Raw genomic sequence first — 15,442 nt, forward strand, 5'->3', positions numbered from 1 at the left:
CATAAACTAAAGTATTAGAGGATATTATGCACTAATTTCCTCCCTACAATCAGATTTTTATTTTTAATGTTTATAGCCTTATAAGGTAGTATCATACTCTGTGTAGTCAAGGATCTATTTATGGAGCCTACGAACAGGGGTAATTTGGGAATTATGTTTAGCTGATAAATACGAGAGTTATCTAAATGGGCCCCATGAGGCCATGTGGGCCGTGCCGAGCGTAACACGCAAAAGGCGTTTCTGTGCAACGGTCGATTAAACTCTTTCCATGCTTTACTGTAATGAATACGACAAATTTTATATATATATAAAAAAAACAAATAAAGTAAAACAAAGTTGAGGTTGTACTTTGCATTCCATTTTTTTAGTTCTATTATTTTTTCTTTTTCTTAGCAATTAATTATTCTTATTATAGCTCTTTCTACAATAAGTCAAGTGAATCGTTTTTGTTTTTCTATTTTAAGGATGTTAATGGTGTTGATCAAAAAAAAAAAAGGATGTTAATGCTGACGACTGATACTGGCTTCAAATAGACTAGTTCGACGTTAATGCTCTCACAATTTCGCACTATTTATAGATTACAAAAGCATAGTTAAAATTCTAAATTTGATATTACTATTTCTAACGTTATAAAAGCAATTTAGCTTACAAGTATGTTTTATTTACTATAAACTTGTTATATACCTTTGAGAAACAGAGATTTTTCTAGACAAAACTATATTTTATTTTTGTTGATCCAGTTTCAGTTTCATAATTGATTCGGGGGAGTAGGTGTTTCTTTAATCGTGTTTTGGATTGGACCAAGCTGTACTGCATCTGCAATTTCTCTTAGGCCGAAAGCTCAATTTTCAAATCGTTCTGCAATTATATCTTCATGTTAACTGGATTGGATATTTGGATTGTGAAAATATATGCAAGTTCACAACAGCACCTTATCAAACTCTCATTCCCTTCTCATCTCCGGTATTCTAAATCATCTAAAGTTGCTCAAAACTTACAAGAAATAATGGAAATAAACTCACTCATCTCAAACAATGGAAACACAGCCTAGAATCTAGATCCACTCCTTCGGGTTGATACAAGCATCCAATAGCTTCCACTCTTCGGTGCCCTCTTCTGGTTTCTGCACTCACAATCACCCATTACCATTTTGTGACTATTCTATTAAATAAAAGATTTGGTGTCCTCACTCATGGGAAGAGGAACTTACATGATCATATTCCCATCTTGCTGAAAGCGGAAGAGAGACCAGAATGCTCTCTATTCTTCCTCCTGTTTTCAGACCAAATGTCGTTCCACGATCATATACCTTTCCATCATCACACACATACATTAGCGATCAAGGTTCATAAGATAGGAGGACCGAAACAGAGAGAAAGCTAGTGTCTGACTATCATACCAAGTTGAATTCGACATATCGCCCTCTTCGTAACTGTTGCCATGCTTTGTGCTGCTCTGTAAATTCCATGTCTTTCCTTTTCTCTACTATAGGTATATAAGCCGGTACAACTGAGTTTGCACATTCTGTGAACCCCAATTACTACATTAGTCTACCAAGAAACTAACCCCATTGTAAATAAGTAATAACTGGTCCTTGATACATGAAGGATTGACAGTTAGCCCATTACCAGTGGAAAATGACAGGAGCATTTCCTGATCGTAGTCATTAAGATCATCAAAAAATATCCCTCCAAGTCCTCGTCTCTCATCACGGTGCTGCAAGCAAGATCAAAGAGTGCTAACATCTTTCAAAGGGCTCACAGAAACAATTGGATTATCAGAGTCTCTGAGCTGTTCCTACCCTAACATCCCTAAATACAACTTCAGAACTAAGCCCTTCAGTTCCAAAAAAAATTCAAATGCATAAGATCTCACAAAACACAACATACCTTGATGTAAAAGTAGTCATCACACCACTTCTTGAATCGGGGATAGAAAGAAGGGTCGAATTTGTCACAGGCTTGCTTTTGAATCTACAACAAGAAAGACAGATTTATATATAAGCAACCCCATGATCACAAAGCTCATATCTTTAGAACAAGGAAGAAAGCTTCATAGTACCGAATGGAAATGCTTGACATCTTCTTCAAAGATGTAAGCAGGTGTGAAATCAGTTCCACCACCAAACCACCATTGCCTCGGAGCTCCAGGAACATCTGAGCATCAAAAAGTGGAAAGTCAAATGCTGTTGTCCAGACAAAAGATAAGAACTTTATAATCTCAATTCGAATTTAGCTCTTACCCTTTGGAGCATCAGTCTCAAAATAGCGATAATTGAAATGCAGAGTTGGGGCAAAAGGGTTCTTTGGATGCAAAACCTAGAAATCACAGAGAAGCCGTAATGATGAAACATGATAAAAGCCCTAAATCGTAACTCCAGGTCGGGAGAGGTTCATTACCGAGCTAACTCCGGCGGCGAAGAACGGGACTGGACCAGGTTTCTGATCAGAAGCTGATCCCTTTGCAGCTCTATAAGCTTCAGGAGGCATAACACCGTAAACCACAGAGACATTAACACCAGCTTTCTCGAAGACATTACCATCCTGCAAAACACGACTGATTCCACCTCCTCCGCCAGGTCGAGACCAAACATCTTCTTTGAACTTAGGACCGCCTTCGATAGCTTCAATGGCCTCACAGACGCTGTCCTGAGCAGACCTAATCATAGTCTCGAAACGAGCCCTGACGGAAGAAGAAGAAGAAGAAGAAGAAGAAGAAGAAGAGTGAGTGGAGTCATCAGAATCCCTGAGGAAAGTAAAGGGTCGTTCAGTTTCGGGGACTTCTTTCTCAATTGAGACTGAACATCGCAAGGCGAGATTGGGTTTTCTCCTGATTGGATGGGAGAAGCGGAGAGTAGAGAGATTGGGAGGATGATGGGGACGGTGAGAGGAGAAGGGAGCGAAGGTAGGAGAAGAGAGGAGAGTCGAAGAGTGAGAAGCCATGATTTTGATCCGAAGTTGGATTTGATGTTTGAAGAATGAAGAAGACGATGATGATGGAGAGATATTATATGATAAGAAGTCGTCGTCGTCCACTGATTTTGACCGCGTTTAGTTACCACCTCTCTCTCCCTCCGGTAAAAAATCAAATTAAAAAACACAAGTCCCATTGTTTCTCTTCTCTTGAAAACCATTGTCCACGACAAAACCACTTTGATTTATCATTGCCGAAAGTTAACCAAAACCAGACACGAATTTAAAATTGGCAATTTAATTTGGTCGAACCGAAGATTTTTGATTCTGAATTTTGAAATGTCTCAGAGAGCCATAGAGGATCAGGTTTTCTTTCTTATCAGGCTTATATCCCGACTAATATAAACCCAAACTAGGCCCAAAATGGCTTCCTTCCTCAAGCAAATTTTGGTCCACCCAAAATGTAACGTTCGTTAGTTTGCCCTGTCACGCTGTGTATGGGGGGTCATTTACGCATACATATATCTGAAGATTATTTCATTCAAAAATGTGAATAATAATAAAACAACAACTTTGGATAGTTAAATATAACTCAAAACTCTCTAGATTCACGAGATCTAAGATACTCCCGTTTAAGAGTGAACACTTTTTCTGTTTTTTCCATTATCTCTTCTTCAAGTCGCCTCTTTCGAGCGGCTTCGGCCTTCAACGATTCCATAAGCTCTGACTTAGGTTCTAAGCAATCAAAAGAACAAAAGTAATGCTCAGAAACTCTATAAATAAAAGGAACCAGGCAACAAATGCCGCAATAGTGGCAATGTGGTCGTGTGACACTGTTGTTGCGGATCACTCCACTTTTGTTCCCGCACAAGACCCCAACACTGGGTTTAACATTTGCAAAGTCTCCAAGAACGCACCGAATATGACCAACGATCCCACACTTGTCACATTCATAAAACCATTCTTTTGGATCAGCTTCTGTTTCGCATACCGTACACCAGTATTTCCCATGCTGCTCCTTATCGCCAAAGCTCAACAACAGAGGGTGGTCATCGCACCTGTGCTTTATCTTCTTTGGATAAGTAGCACATTTGTAACACAAGTTAAACTTACAATCAACACAACGCAACACATAGTCTTTTTTGTTGCCACAAGCTCCACAAGTGTCCTTGGCTAAGTTGGTGAGAAATAAGGTATGGGGATGGCTCTCATGGTCACACGACCAATCAACTGCGGCACATCTCAGATCTAGTTCCAATACGCTTCCATAAGGGAGCACCTTCATGTAGCCTAACTGATCAACTGTGTCATATCTCATATCTAGTTCCAATTTGTTGTAATCTAAAAATTCGTACCTATAGCCTGTTGACAGTTGTCTACAGGCTCGACACTTAAAGTACTCACCATCACGAGGCCCCTTTTTAAGTGAAATGCGAGACCTACTCAAACCATGTCGTTTCTTATGAGGAAGGTATGCGCATGTTTCATGAAGAACGTAGTCACATTCCATGCAGCTATATAATTTGTCAGAATAGACGGATCCCTCACATAGTTGACATCTTACGCCTTCATCACGAACAACACCATCTGCTGTGAGTCTTAGATTATGAGAAGGATGCATCTGATGATTTATCACATTCTCTTCAATCACTTTGAACATTGGCTCTTCTTCCTCCTCTTCAGGTACTCCATGGAGCTCCTTACCATCCCATACTTCTTGGCTTGTTGCGCATTTAGAATGTACCACAAACTCAGGACACTTTGAGCAAGAATAGGCTCCATACACCCAATCAATACCCAGACGACAAACTCGACATACCATATTCCCAAAACAAAGCGAATAAGTGTGGGAGATGCGATGATCATGACGATTAATGTTTATGACATGGGGTCTATCCATGCAATCTTCATGGACCATGAAAGAGCAGGCAGTACATACATAAGGGTTACGCTCACCACGCGTGCCACAAACATTGCAAAGGAAAGAAACTTGTCTCGCCATGATGGTGAGTGGGTGGTTGTGGCACTTGGACTCATCTATCGTTACTTGCTTTGGTGATGCCCCACATCTCAAATCCAAGGTGAAATTGCACGTAAAACAATGATATACAACAGTTTTCAAATCTTGTCGACAGAAATGACATTTACCGTCGGTGTAAGCAGGTGCCCCGTCTATGAGAAGCTTGAGCGCATGGTTTGGGTGGCATGGGTGGTTGATCTCTGGTGTTGTCGGCATGCATTTTGTGTGCCATCCCTCCTTACAAATCTTGCAATAGTAACCATTTAACGCAACTATATCTTCACCGCACTCAAAACAGGTTACGGAAAATAATGCTCTAGTGAGTAGAAGATGATGGTGTCCGGGAAGCTTCACCACCATCTCGCTCATGATGGGAAAGAGTCTGCAAATGAATCAAGAAGATGATGATTAAAAAAGGAGCAGTGTTGTTGTTAATCAAAAAGAAGTTTTATATCGACGCTTAAAATTATAGTTCGGAAGACTAATTTATTTATTTTAAACTTGATTTAATAATTAATGTAAATACATCACATGGTTGGTGTTCCCAAACGAAGCATTTGCGGCGCATAATTTGGTTTAGTTAGTCAGTGCGTCACATGCATGGTTAATTAATTACATTTAGCCATTAATGATTAAACAATACCACATGCACTAATCAAATACTAATACAGTATATAGCTATGTTGTTGATAGAAAAAAAAAAGAGTTAATAGGCAAATTAATATATTTTTTGAAAATAATTGGAAAACACATACATATACTATTTATAATTAGCAAACTAGTCAGTGGGGTCCATGGTGTGAGATAGAAACAATGTGTGACAGATAAAAGGAAAAGAAAAAAAATGACCAAGGAGGTATTTTTTTTTCTTTACCGATTTTGTTTTTTATTTTTCCTTTTTGTTTTTTTTCTTTTAAATATCTTTACCCCAAAATTATAATAACTAAGATACTGGGTTTTATAATTTTTTTTTTCAAAAACTTTTTTGATACACAAAAAATCTATGTTTTTTTTTCTATCATATGATATGCATTTTGTTTAATTAATTTTAAATACATTTCATATATATATATATTTATTTGTACAATTTAGTATATGTAAAGACGTACTTGTACAGTTTAGTATGTGTACACACGTATATGTACAGCTGATTAAATGTACATACATAACCGTACATACATAACCGTACAGTTTCTTAAGTGTACGGATATATAAAAGATTACACATTTTTATCTATACAACTAATATAATATAGCAAAATATGCATATTTATGTACATTTGTACAATAATAAGTTGTACGGATGATATTATGTAGTACAATAATAAACTGTACAGATAATATATTTTTGTACATCTGTACAGTAAATGTGATGTACAAATTATATTATTTAATTATTATAGTGGCAAACTTGTAAATAATATATTTTCTGAGTGTTTAAAAGTCAATGAAATAGTATCAAATAGTAAAAATGTACTAGTTTTCTAATTATAAATAGTAAATGTATTAGTTATATAATTAACTTTCTAAAATGTACTAGTTTGCCTACTCACCAAAAAAAAACTAGAATTTTTCAGATCTCGACCGAAAACATGTGATAGAACTTAGATCTCTGTCCAAACCACGTATACAAAAACTGTGTTTGATATGATTACTTACTTTATCTCTTAATTAATTAGAATTATAAGTTTGCATGCCAAGTATGAAGTATATGAGGTTCTGTATGGGATGTATCGATCGGTGGATCCAATAATCAAATGGATATGAGTTTGACACATAAGGATAATTCTATAAATATATGGGCTGGTTTATATAAACTGTTATATTCGGATCTAGTTTTAATTTCTTAGAAGAAAAAAAACGTTACTACGTATGTGGCCGGAGCATGTAACTACGTGGCCTGGGCATATCAAAGCGGAGCAGGAGATGACTACAAATGAATGAGAAGAAGAGTTTGAAAAATCTGTCAGGCGGATAAAAGCCCTTGGTGGTCTTGAGAAACACATCTCTAATAACAATACTTTTTTTTTTTTTTTTCTTGTCTTCCTTTCTTGTTACTTCTGTTTCTCTTTCGAAGTTTTTCAGAGTGGATATGAATTTTTAAGAAAAGGAAAAAAATTAAAGAAGACAAGATTTTTTGTTTCACTAACTTATGTAAAAAAGCCCTTGCCTTGTGTCAATCCGAAAAAGGTTTTAGTTATATATAACAAATTATTTTTATTAGTATAAGATAATGCATAAAATATTACCTAGTGGATACGTAAGTCGAGAATCGAGTAGATTCGTTTTTGTTTACATTTTTATAGAATTTATCCTGATACTTGTAGGTTTTAATAACTTCATCCATGTCATATCTCAATTCTCAATAGGACAACAACAAATTCCGAAGGCCCATTGGTATATATATATAGCACCCTCCTACTTCAAAACTCGTTACTTATTACGACAAAAGATTATATAGATAGATAGATAGGTTGAGAGAGAGAGAACTGGTGACTTACCTAGGAATTATATACCTTTAGGTCTTCTTCGAATCCACGATATGAGGGCTCCGTATGATCATCCGGTTGGATTACGGTTTGGCCCAGAGGATCTAGGGCTGGTGAGGCTTTATCTTCGCAACATGGTCGAGAGGAAGCAGAGCGATTTCTTAACAACTTTGGACGTTTACCAAGCCGATCCGTGGCTTCTTCCTCACGTAAGCAATCCTCTTTTCAAGAAAAAGGAGTGGTACTACTTTGTTCCGAGAACTAAACGACATAGAAATAAACCACGCCGGACCGTACCTCCAAGAGGAGGAAGCGAAGGCGGCTATTGGAGAAGTGGCGTTAAGAAAGTGGATGTAGTGGATGAAAATAAATTTGTCATGGGTCACAAGCAGCCCCTTACGTACCATAGCATAGTGCATGGAAAAGACGTGAAGACCGGATGGCTTATGACCGAGTATCTCCTTCCCAAACCTGACAACGAATTCCAAGATTTGGTCTTGTGTCACATCCGAGACAAGACAAAGACGAAAGTTGACAAAATCGTTAACCAATTCCCTCGGACTCAGCCTCAGCTGGCGCATACCACCAACAACATCTTAGCGAACCAGTTAGTGCAAGAGGCTGGTTTCACCGGTTTTGCTGATGAGCCTGAGACGATCATGCTAGAGGGACAAGAAGATCTTGACACTACTGAACAACAGCAAGACGAAGAGATACCAATTATTCCTCTGGCACATGCGCAGATCCACGACGACAACAACAACAACAACAACAACGTCATGATGACGAATCAACAAGTGCAAGAAGAGGCTGATTTAACCAGTTTCGCTGATGAGCTTGATATGCCAATGCAGATGCTAAAGGGAGAAAAAGACCGCGTTGTTCAACTAAAACAACAAAAGTTATACGAAGATATGCTCATCTTTTCTCCGACGCAGAGCGGCGACAACAACAACGATGACACAGTCAATATGATGTCGATCCAACTCGCAGATCATCTAATAGGTTTTGGTGATAAGCTTAAGACGATGAGGCTAGGGAGACAAGAAGAGTGTGATGTTACTCAACATCAACAAAAACAGCTAGAAGAAGAGATACCTATCATTCCTCCTACGATGCAGAACAACAACACCAACGACGACATGATGGCGTGGAACCAAAAAGTGTCTGACATAGAAGAATTCCTGATGAAAGACACGGAAGGCGAAGACGACGTCACCGAACAACAGCAAGAGATATGTGAACTGCTGCAACCGATTTATCAAGCTCAAGAAGATTGGGGACAACTCGTGGACCAAGATGATACGATGATGATGATTGACAATCCTAATAACGCCCTAACGTTGGGGAATTATGAGTTAATTGATCGAACAACTTAGGGTTGATGAAGGATCTGGCACATATTAGAGTAGATAGAAATATTGGGGTCAAATATTACTAAATATGGTGTTAAGTGTTTTGTGTTACTCTCGGGAGAAATTGATGAAACTAGTGGATTTCCCCGGCGAGATGTAGGGTTTCCATTTTGGATGCCTGAACTCGTTAAATTCTTGCTGTCTTTCTATTACGTTTATGCCATATATTAAACCAGAGATCAGGATTTCTGTTTACTGGGCCTAACTAACTATAAAAAGCCCAATAAACAATTCAGCCCATCGGTTAAATTAACTTTATTTTACATAGTTTAGTTTTGTAGGGCTATATAAGCGGACCGTTGGTACACACGTAAAAACAAATTAACAAACTGAAACAATAGAGAACAGAACTGGAAAACTGAATTGCATGCAATACAGTGTGGAACTTTTGTATGAGAATGCGTCTGAGTTCTGAATCATCTTGAGAAAGTACGCCAGGAAGCAACTTCTTCACTTCCCCGTGGTTAACAAACATTATCCTATTATCAAAATATACACAGGAACTCAATTCCTCCAAACTTAGTCTAACTATGGCTCATTGAGAACTATCCCATCCTTCATCCAAAGAGTACTGTTTCATCTACCACTTTTCAACTGCACGTGGCTCAATCTCCCATTCACCGAGACTCTCTTCTTCTTACAAGAAAACAATGTCAAATTGTTCAACATCAATTGCAATAGATCCAAAATGGAGAATGTATAAATTGGATTTTAGGTTAGAAAAAACATGCAAAGTGGAGATTTCAACAAAGAAAAAGGAAGTTCTAACTCATTCTAAGAGTCCAGAGACACTAGTAAAGGAGTTGAGGTTGGATAACTGGATTTGAGGTTGGAATAGCATTAGAGAAAAATTAAATGGATGCCTTTGCTATGAAATCCTACAACAAGGGATCAAGAAATTTGAAAAATACATGCACTTTCTCTTCAAACTTGTTCAAATATCTCAATTTCCCTTATTTTATATGGATGCACACCTTTATCATTCCAAAAACTCAGACCGGCCAAAATTCAACCTCGATATGTCTCACGAAATATCTAATCGACCAAAGCAGTTAATCATGTATTGTATCTCATGTCTCATGAACAAAGGCAACATCATACTCGAGAAAACAAAAATAAAACTCAAAAGTCAATTGGGAAGAGAGAATAATGTAGTGTACTTGTTTAACTCTAGCCTCATGGTTATAAAGATGAGACGAAGCTGATGAGAACACTGAAGATATATGAGTTTTTTCAGACTACAAGCACTAAAAAACAAGTGCAAGTGTATAGTTGAAACTCAAAAGATTTCAATATTAGAAAACCAAATACAAAAACGATAATGTTATAAAAGCCTCAGTAAAATCCATTAAAATCATAGAAATTGCAGTTTCTGCCAAGGGGTTCTCCCTGTAAAACAGGGTCTCGACTCCACTGCACCTCATTACGATTGGATTATATCATCATCGACAATTCAAAAAACACTACAAAAGGAAACAGTTAAAAGAAAAATTCTAGGCTCAGAAAGAATACAGCTTTTTCAATCAAGAATTATCTGAAGCAGAACTGGCGTATCAAGCTGTTACAATTCATCATCACTGCCAATACAAAACTCGTATAACCCCCAAAAGAACAAAACTTTGAAACAGGGACTTAGGCTCATATTAAGAAATTCAACCATGTATTTTACCTTATATGCTTCATTGACCTAAAGAAGCATCTCAGAAGCGCGGGTAAGTTTATAATCATCGCCCAAAAACACTAAAAACATAAATAACATTGCTAGCAAAAGCGAGATGTAGCCGCTTTTTTGACACAGAAGAGCCTAAGGAATAAGGCGAATCTGCAACACAAACGGCTAAAAAACAATCTAGCAGGAGCTTTGGGGCTAATTTCCTCAAGTACTTATTTTGTAATCAGATCAGCCCGGGAGGCTCCTGCTATCCATAATACTCGATACATAAAACCCTAAGCTATTGTAGACGAAGAAGACTAATCTAAAGATCAATAAAATGTACGAAACAGAGCTTGGAAGAAGATTATGTTAAATAGCACGCGGCTGGTCAAAACCCTAGCTCTATTCTCTATACCGAAAAGTCCGATTTGCCCCCCTTCTGGTTAACTTTTAACATGCCCAATGTGTGTATATATCCGGTTGGTTTAAACTGGAAGGTTGATGTTTGTGAAATGTGTGAGTAGCTCAAGTATGACCGGCTTACAAATTCAAGCCCCATAGTCTACTCTATGATGTCTCTTAACTTGTTAAAAGATCACAAATTATAAACTTCTTATGGATATACTTTTGCATATAATTTCCTTAGAATTTAAGAATATATCAGTTAAATTGTACAATCTTGACTTTAAAAATGTGTATGAGCGAGCTTACAACAATTTCATGACAACTGCATGGTACTAATATGTCAATCTTTGAACAAACACCAACTACTACCAGGTGTGACCCTCACTCCTCTCTCCTTCATCTTCAATCTAAGACTCTCTGCCTCTTCTTGTCTTCCAACACTCATATATATCTTCCCCAACAACACATAATTAGCCGGATTCTCTGGCTCTATCATCCACAATTCCTTTGCAGCAATCTCTGCGAGCTCAACCTCGCCGTAGTTCCTACAAGCTCCAAGCAAAGCCCCCCATGTCTTAGCCGTTGGCTTCTCAGGCATAGTTTCAATCACTTTGTATGCCTCTTCAAACCTCCCTACTCTACTCAAGACATCCACCAAACACGAGTAATGGTCCTTACTTGCACGCAAACCGTAATCAGCCTGCATTCTCTTGAAGTAAACAAGAGCCTCATCTGCTAAACCAGCGTGACTGCAAGCCTTTAGCACATTCAGAAAGGCTATGTCATCGGGTGGTACTTCAGCCAATTCCATTTCTCGAAATGTTCTGAGAGCAGATTCAGCGTCACCATGAAGTGCATAAGCGGATATCAAGCTACTCCAAGCAACCACATCTCTGTCAGTCATGCTCTCAAAAACCAATTGCACATAGACAATGCATCCGCATTTCCCATATGCCTCTACTAACCCACTTTTTAATTGCGGGTGCGGCTCAATCAGATTCCTAAAAGCATATGAATGAATCTCTTTTATCAAACGAAAAGCCCCAATGGCTGAGCAAGCAGATACTAACGCAAGAAGTGTAATCAAATTAGGCTTGAATCTAAAATCTAACATCTTCCTATAGAATTCGATTGCTTTATATGACCCATCTTCTGTACCCACTAAACCCTTTATGATGGCATTGAAAGAAGACTCATTTGGCAACACATCCATAGCTTCATATAACTCCACTGCTTCCCGAATCTTACCACAATGCGTGTAATGCGAAATCATAGCGTTCCACACAACAGCATTCCTCTGAGGAATTTCGTCGAACAGTTTACGAGCGTGAGAAACAGACACGCATTTACCATACATATCGAGTAACGCGCATCCCACGAACGGGTTGGCAAGGAAATTGGATTTCAAGGAGTGGGCATGGACTGACTCGCCGAGAACAGGACGGAAAGCTGCGGCGCACGATTTGAGAGCGAGTGAGAAGACGTGTGCGTCGAGAGGTAAGGCGAAAGAAGAATGCATTTGGCGAAAGAGATTGAGAGCTTGCACATGGTGTCCTTGGTTCGCGTAAGAGCTCAATTGTTTTGTGAGAGAGATTAATTTAGTGCAGTTCGACGCGTACGATGAGGACATTGAAAGTGCGCTTTCGGTGTTGGCGGCAACAAACGTGAATAACACAAGTTGGTCAATTAGTAGAGATATCAATATGTTCTGTTTATTAAGTTTCTCTGTGAATCTATGAACAAGAGATATCAATATGTTCTGTTTATTTAGTTTCTCTGTGAATCTATGAACAACAATGTCGTTGTAGTATAGTGGTAAGTATTCCCGCCTGTCACGCGGGTGACCCGGGTTCGATCCCCGGCAGCGGCGATTTTTTTGTATGCTGTAAAAAGCTAATTGGGCTATTCTCGGTCCCCCTTATCAAAGCCCATTTCACTTATTCTTGTTGTCGTAGTTTCTATTCCACATGCAATTTCTTGATCCATGTGTTTCGAAGGAATTTCTCTATAACCAAAATTTATAATCAAACAAAACAATATACAACGTTATATTTGGCGTGAACATTAGATAATTTCAAGAACACTGTTTTCTCCTAAATTCATCAGATGAAAGTGTCTGAACAAGCTCCTGCAACCTCTCAGAACCAGGTCCAGGTTTCAACACTGAGTCATCGCCTTGTAAAGAGCACGGATCATTGCCATTAGCTGAACTCCCAACACACCATCCTCCTGGTGCAAACCGGTGTGTCCGGCCCAATAGCTCTTTATCGATCTTGTCTAAGGTAGGATCGTTCTTGGGGAACTTACGGGCAAATGGAGCTTTGCTCTTGACCATATTGTCAAAATCCTTCAAGGAGAGAGATCTAGGGTGTTGCTTAGGAGGGTTGTCCCAAGCTATGTAGTGTAGATCATGCCCAATGGCGGTGTTGACAAACTCTTTGCTGTTGCAGATCACTGTGTGGAAGTATCCTTCGGGAGAAGATACAAAATTTGTGTAGTACATTAGTATTGTTCTTGGGAAATTATCCCATCCCCAAATGCAGTACTCCAGGAAAGACCGTGTCAACATTATCCAAGCTGAGCCTGCAGAATTAAGACATAGATTATCTTCAGGTCGTTCATAATTTCTCAAAGAAATGAACTGTGAGACTAAAGAAGCTAACCGGTGAATAGCTTGAAAGCAGTTGGAAGTGGTCGCCGTTGAGTTGTCCAAGCAATGTCAGATTTCTTTGATAGGTATAGGCCAGGATCAACAATGATTGATTTAGCCCTTTGATTCCTGCGAAGAAAGTCCAAGTAAGTAGACATGCTTTGAGACTCCGGTGTGACTCGAATAATAAGCATGGTTCTACTTACAGTTTCCATCCGGTGAGCTGCATATTCTCGATGAAATTGACATTCCGAGACAGGTTTGAGAAGACATATAGCAAATCTGCAAGAAAAGCCACCAAATTATATAAGTCACAACTAAATGTGAAGCTCAAAAGAATGTGCAGTCACCACAAGGAACTTAAACTGCAAATGAAACAGATCAGAAACTACTAAACATTATAACAAGAGTATTTTTATGCAAAGGGTAATCATTTACTAACCATCTTGTGTTACTAGAGGATAATCCGAGGCGCTAAGATTAAGAAACCAATCCCAATGTAAGCTTTCTCTCAACAAAATCGCGACGGCTTGAAGGGTACAAGCAATCATTGTAGGGCCTTTATAAGTAACAAGATTAGATTGCGCCATTACACGAACATTCTCCATTTCACGGAAAGTCGGATCATTCTTCACAGACATCGCCAGCTCCGTCCGTTCCCGAGGTGGAGCCTCGAGATCCAAATGCAGAACGTACTGGTTTCTAGGATGGTACACAGCTTGTAAAGTCCTCATCATCCTATGACTATCGCCTTTCGTTCCTGATATCAAATAAGCTAACCTAGGAGGCTCTGGATTAACAACATCAGCCGTCGAATTCAAAGATTTTTCAAAACCTGATTCTACAAAGTACTCATTAGACTCTGCCTCAACATCTAATGGTAATTGACTTTCTTCCGCATAGAAGCCGTCGAATTGGCCAGAAATGAACAACATCAGGAGTGTAATAGACATGATCAAGCTTGCTAGAAAAGGGAACATCCATTTTCTGTCACTGAACGCTCTGAAGCCTGACTGTGAACTAACATGTCTCTTCACCCTAGCAAATGGGTCTCTGAATGAAACCAGCTTCCTATACAATTTTCTCATTCCCCTAACTACTTATCCTATCCCAACAAAGAAATCCAGTTCAGATACCTTTAGACAGACGTTCGAAGTTGTCTTTAGAATACCAAATTAGTATCAAAGCACGAATCTTTGTCTGATTTCAAATCAATACAAGGGTTGATACGATTACCAGAAAGCACTCTCAACAACGGAGACCAAGAAGAGATTTGCAATTGCAACAAAGTTTCAGAATTGGGCAAGTTCAGCAAAATTGATTTAAAAAGAGAAAGATATTTGAAAAGATTAAAGAGAACATCCACTGCGGCAACCGAAAGCAATTGCCTTTTTAGGCATGCAGCCAATGGAAAGAGAAAAGGTTTGTCTTAGTCCAAAGCTGAGTCAGATCTAATCTCAAATTTGATTTCCACCAAAAATAAAAAAAAACAGCAGAAGAAGACGATACTTCAAGTTTAAGTCTTGAATTACCTTAAAGAGACAAATACACGTCTGCTGAAAGAGACGGCAGCTAAAAAGAAGAAAAAAAACTAGGGCAGCAGAAGGAGACAGGATTAGAGTTTAAACTTCTGATTGCGAAAAACTCAGAAGTGGGCAAGAGAAGACGAGATGAAATTTCAATCCTTTAAAGAAAAAGAAACTTGGGGAGATATGAAACTGTCAATAGATTCAAAGCTTTCTTAAAGAGAGAATACGAAGTAGACGCGGGGAAGAAAGAAAGAGAGAGAGAGAGAGAGAGAGATACAGAGAGAGAGACAGAGAGACATATCAATTAATTTTAAACATAAGACAATTCGTGGCGTTAATTGTTGGCAAAATCAGTAGACATGATTTTAA

At 38.5% G+C, this 15,442-nt stretch overlaps 5 protein-coding genes, 1 long non-coding RNA gene and 6 other non-coding genes across 13 annotated transcripts; 2 read left to right on the forward strand and 10 right to left on the reverse strand.

Moving 5' to 3' along the window:
- Positions 1-869: 869 nt before the first annotated feature.
- LOC17900792 (coproporphyrinogen-III oxidase 1, chloroplastic) lies at positions 870-3,087 on the reverse strand. Of its 2 annotated transcripts, XM_006304955.2 has the most exons (8): positions 2,400-3,082; positions 2,243-2,318; positions 2,062-2,156; positions 1,890-1,973; positions 1,629-1,716; positions 1,400-1,524; positions 1,211-1,309; positions 870-1,123 (listed from the first exon to the last, which is right to left on the reverse strand). In XM_006304955.2, the coding sequence occupies exons 1-8, from the start codon at positions 2,940-2,942 to the stop codon at positions 1,055-1,057; spliced, it is 1,179 nt and encodes a 392-aa protein (XP_006305017.1). In that variant the 5' UTR covers positions 2,943-3,082; the 3' UTR covers positions 870-1,054. The 2 variants fall into 2 exon arrangements, with proteins under 2 accessions (XP_006305017.1, XP_023632974.1); XM_023777206.1 differs by lacking the exons at positions 870-1,123; positions 1,211-1,309; positions 1,400-1,524; positions 1,629-1,716 and adding an exon at positions 1,734-1,811 and having other exon boundaries at positions 2,400-3,087.
- Positions 3,088-3,504: 417 nt separating this feature from the next.
- On the reverse strand, positions 3,505-5,292 carry LOC17899631. The gene has a single exon (XM_006305982.2). The coding sequence runs from the start codon at positions 5,290-5,292 to the stop codon at positions 3,505-3,507; it is 1,788 nt and encodes a 595-aa protein (XP_006306044.2).
- A 2,181-nt stretch (positions 5,293-7,473) lies between these two features.
- On the forward strand, positions 7,474-8,799 carry LOC17897279 (NAC domain-containing protein 6). The gene is made up of 2 exons (XM_023789908.1): positions 7,474-8,110; positions 8,222-8,799. Exons 1-2 carry the CDS (start codon positions 7,474-7,476, stop codon positions 8,797-8,799), a joined length of 1,215 nt encoding a protein of 404 aa, XP_023645676.1.
- A 366-nt stretch (positions 8,800-9,165) lies between these two features.
- On the reverse strand, positions 9,166-10,801 carry LOC111832630. Its single transcript, XR_002835541.1, has 2 exons — positions 10,505-10,801; positions 9,166-9,468 (listed from the first exon to the last, which is right to left on the reverse strand). It is a non-coding gene; the product is annotated as an uncharacterized LOC111832630 (long non-coding RNA).
- On the reverse strand, positions 9,983-10,093 carry LOC111828766. Its single transcript, XR_002832527.1, has one exon. It is a non-coding gene; the product is annotated as a small nucleolar RNA snoR97 (small nucleolar RNA).
- On the reverse strand, positions 10,168-10,285 carry LOC111828823. Its single transcript, XR_002832583.1, has one exon. It is a non-coding gene; the product is annotated as a small nucleolar RNA Z278 (small nucleolar RNA).
- LOC111828817 lies at positions 10,328-10,421 on the reverse strand. The gene has a single exon (XR_002832577.1). It is a non-coding gene; the product is annotated as a small nucleolar RNA Z223 (small nucleolar RNA).
- Positions 10,470-10,568, reverse strand: LOC111828778. Its single transcript, XR_002832539.1, has one exon. It is a non-coding gene; the product is annotated as a small nucleolar RNA U36a (small nucleolar RNA).
- Positions 10,609-10,757, reverse strand: LOC111828785. The gene has a single exon (XR_002832546.1). It is a non-coding gene; the product is annotated as a small nucleolar RNA snoR134 (small nucleolar RNA).
- Positions 10,802-11,137: 336 nt separating the features above from the next.
- Positions 11,138-12,565, reverse strand: LOC17898880 (putative pentatricopeptide repeat-containing protein At1g03510). The gene has a single exon (XM_006305995.2). The coding sequence runs from the start codon at positions 12,522-12,524 to the stop codon at positions 11,235-11,237; it is 1,290 nt and encodes a 429-aa protein (XP_006306057.1). The 5' UTR covers positions 12,525-12,565; the 3' UTR covers positions 11,138-11,234.
- Positions 12,566-12,692: 127 nt separating this feature from the next.
- TRNAD-GUC lies at positions 12,693-12,764 on the forward strand. Its single transcript has one exon. It is a non-coding gene; the product is annotated as a tRNA-Asp (tRNA).
- Positions 12,765-12,883: 119 nt separating this feature from the next.
- On the reverse strand, positions 12,884-15,375 carry LOC17897443 (beta-glucuronosyltransferase GlcAT14B). Its single transcript, XM_006307439.2, has 4 exons — positions 13,987-15,375; positions 13,751-13,826; positions 13,558-13,673; positions 12,884-13,477 (listed from the first exon to the last, which is right to left on the reverse strand). Exons 1-4 carry the CDS (start codon positions 14,630-14,632, stop codon positions 12,969-12,971), a joined length of 1,347 nt encoding a protein of 448 aa, XP_006307501.1. The 5' UTR covers positions 14,633-15,375; the 3' UTR covers positions 12,884-12,968.
- Positions 15,376-15,442: the final 67 nt, after the last annotated feature.

The sequence above is a fragment of the Capsella rubella genome, unplaced genomic scaffold (assembly GCF_000375325.1).
Source record: "Capsella rubella cultivar Monte Gargano unplaced genomic scaffold, Caprub1_0 scaffold_1, whole genome shotgun sequence".
In the NCBI taxonomy this organism is placed as follows: domain Eukaryota; kingdom Viridiplantae; phylum Streptophyta; class Magnoliopsida; order Brassicales; family Brassicaceae; genus Capsella; species Capsella rubella.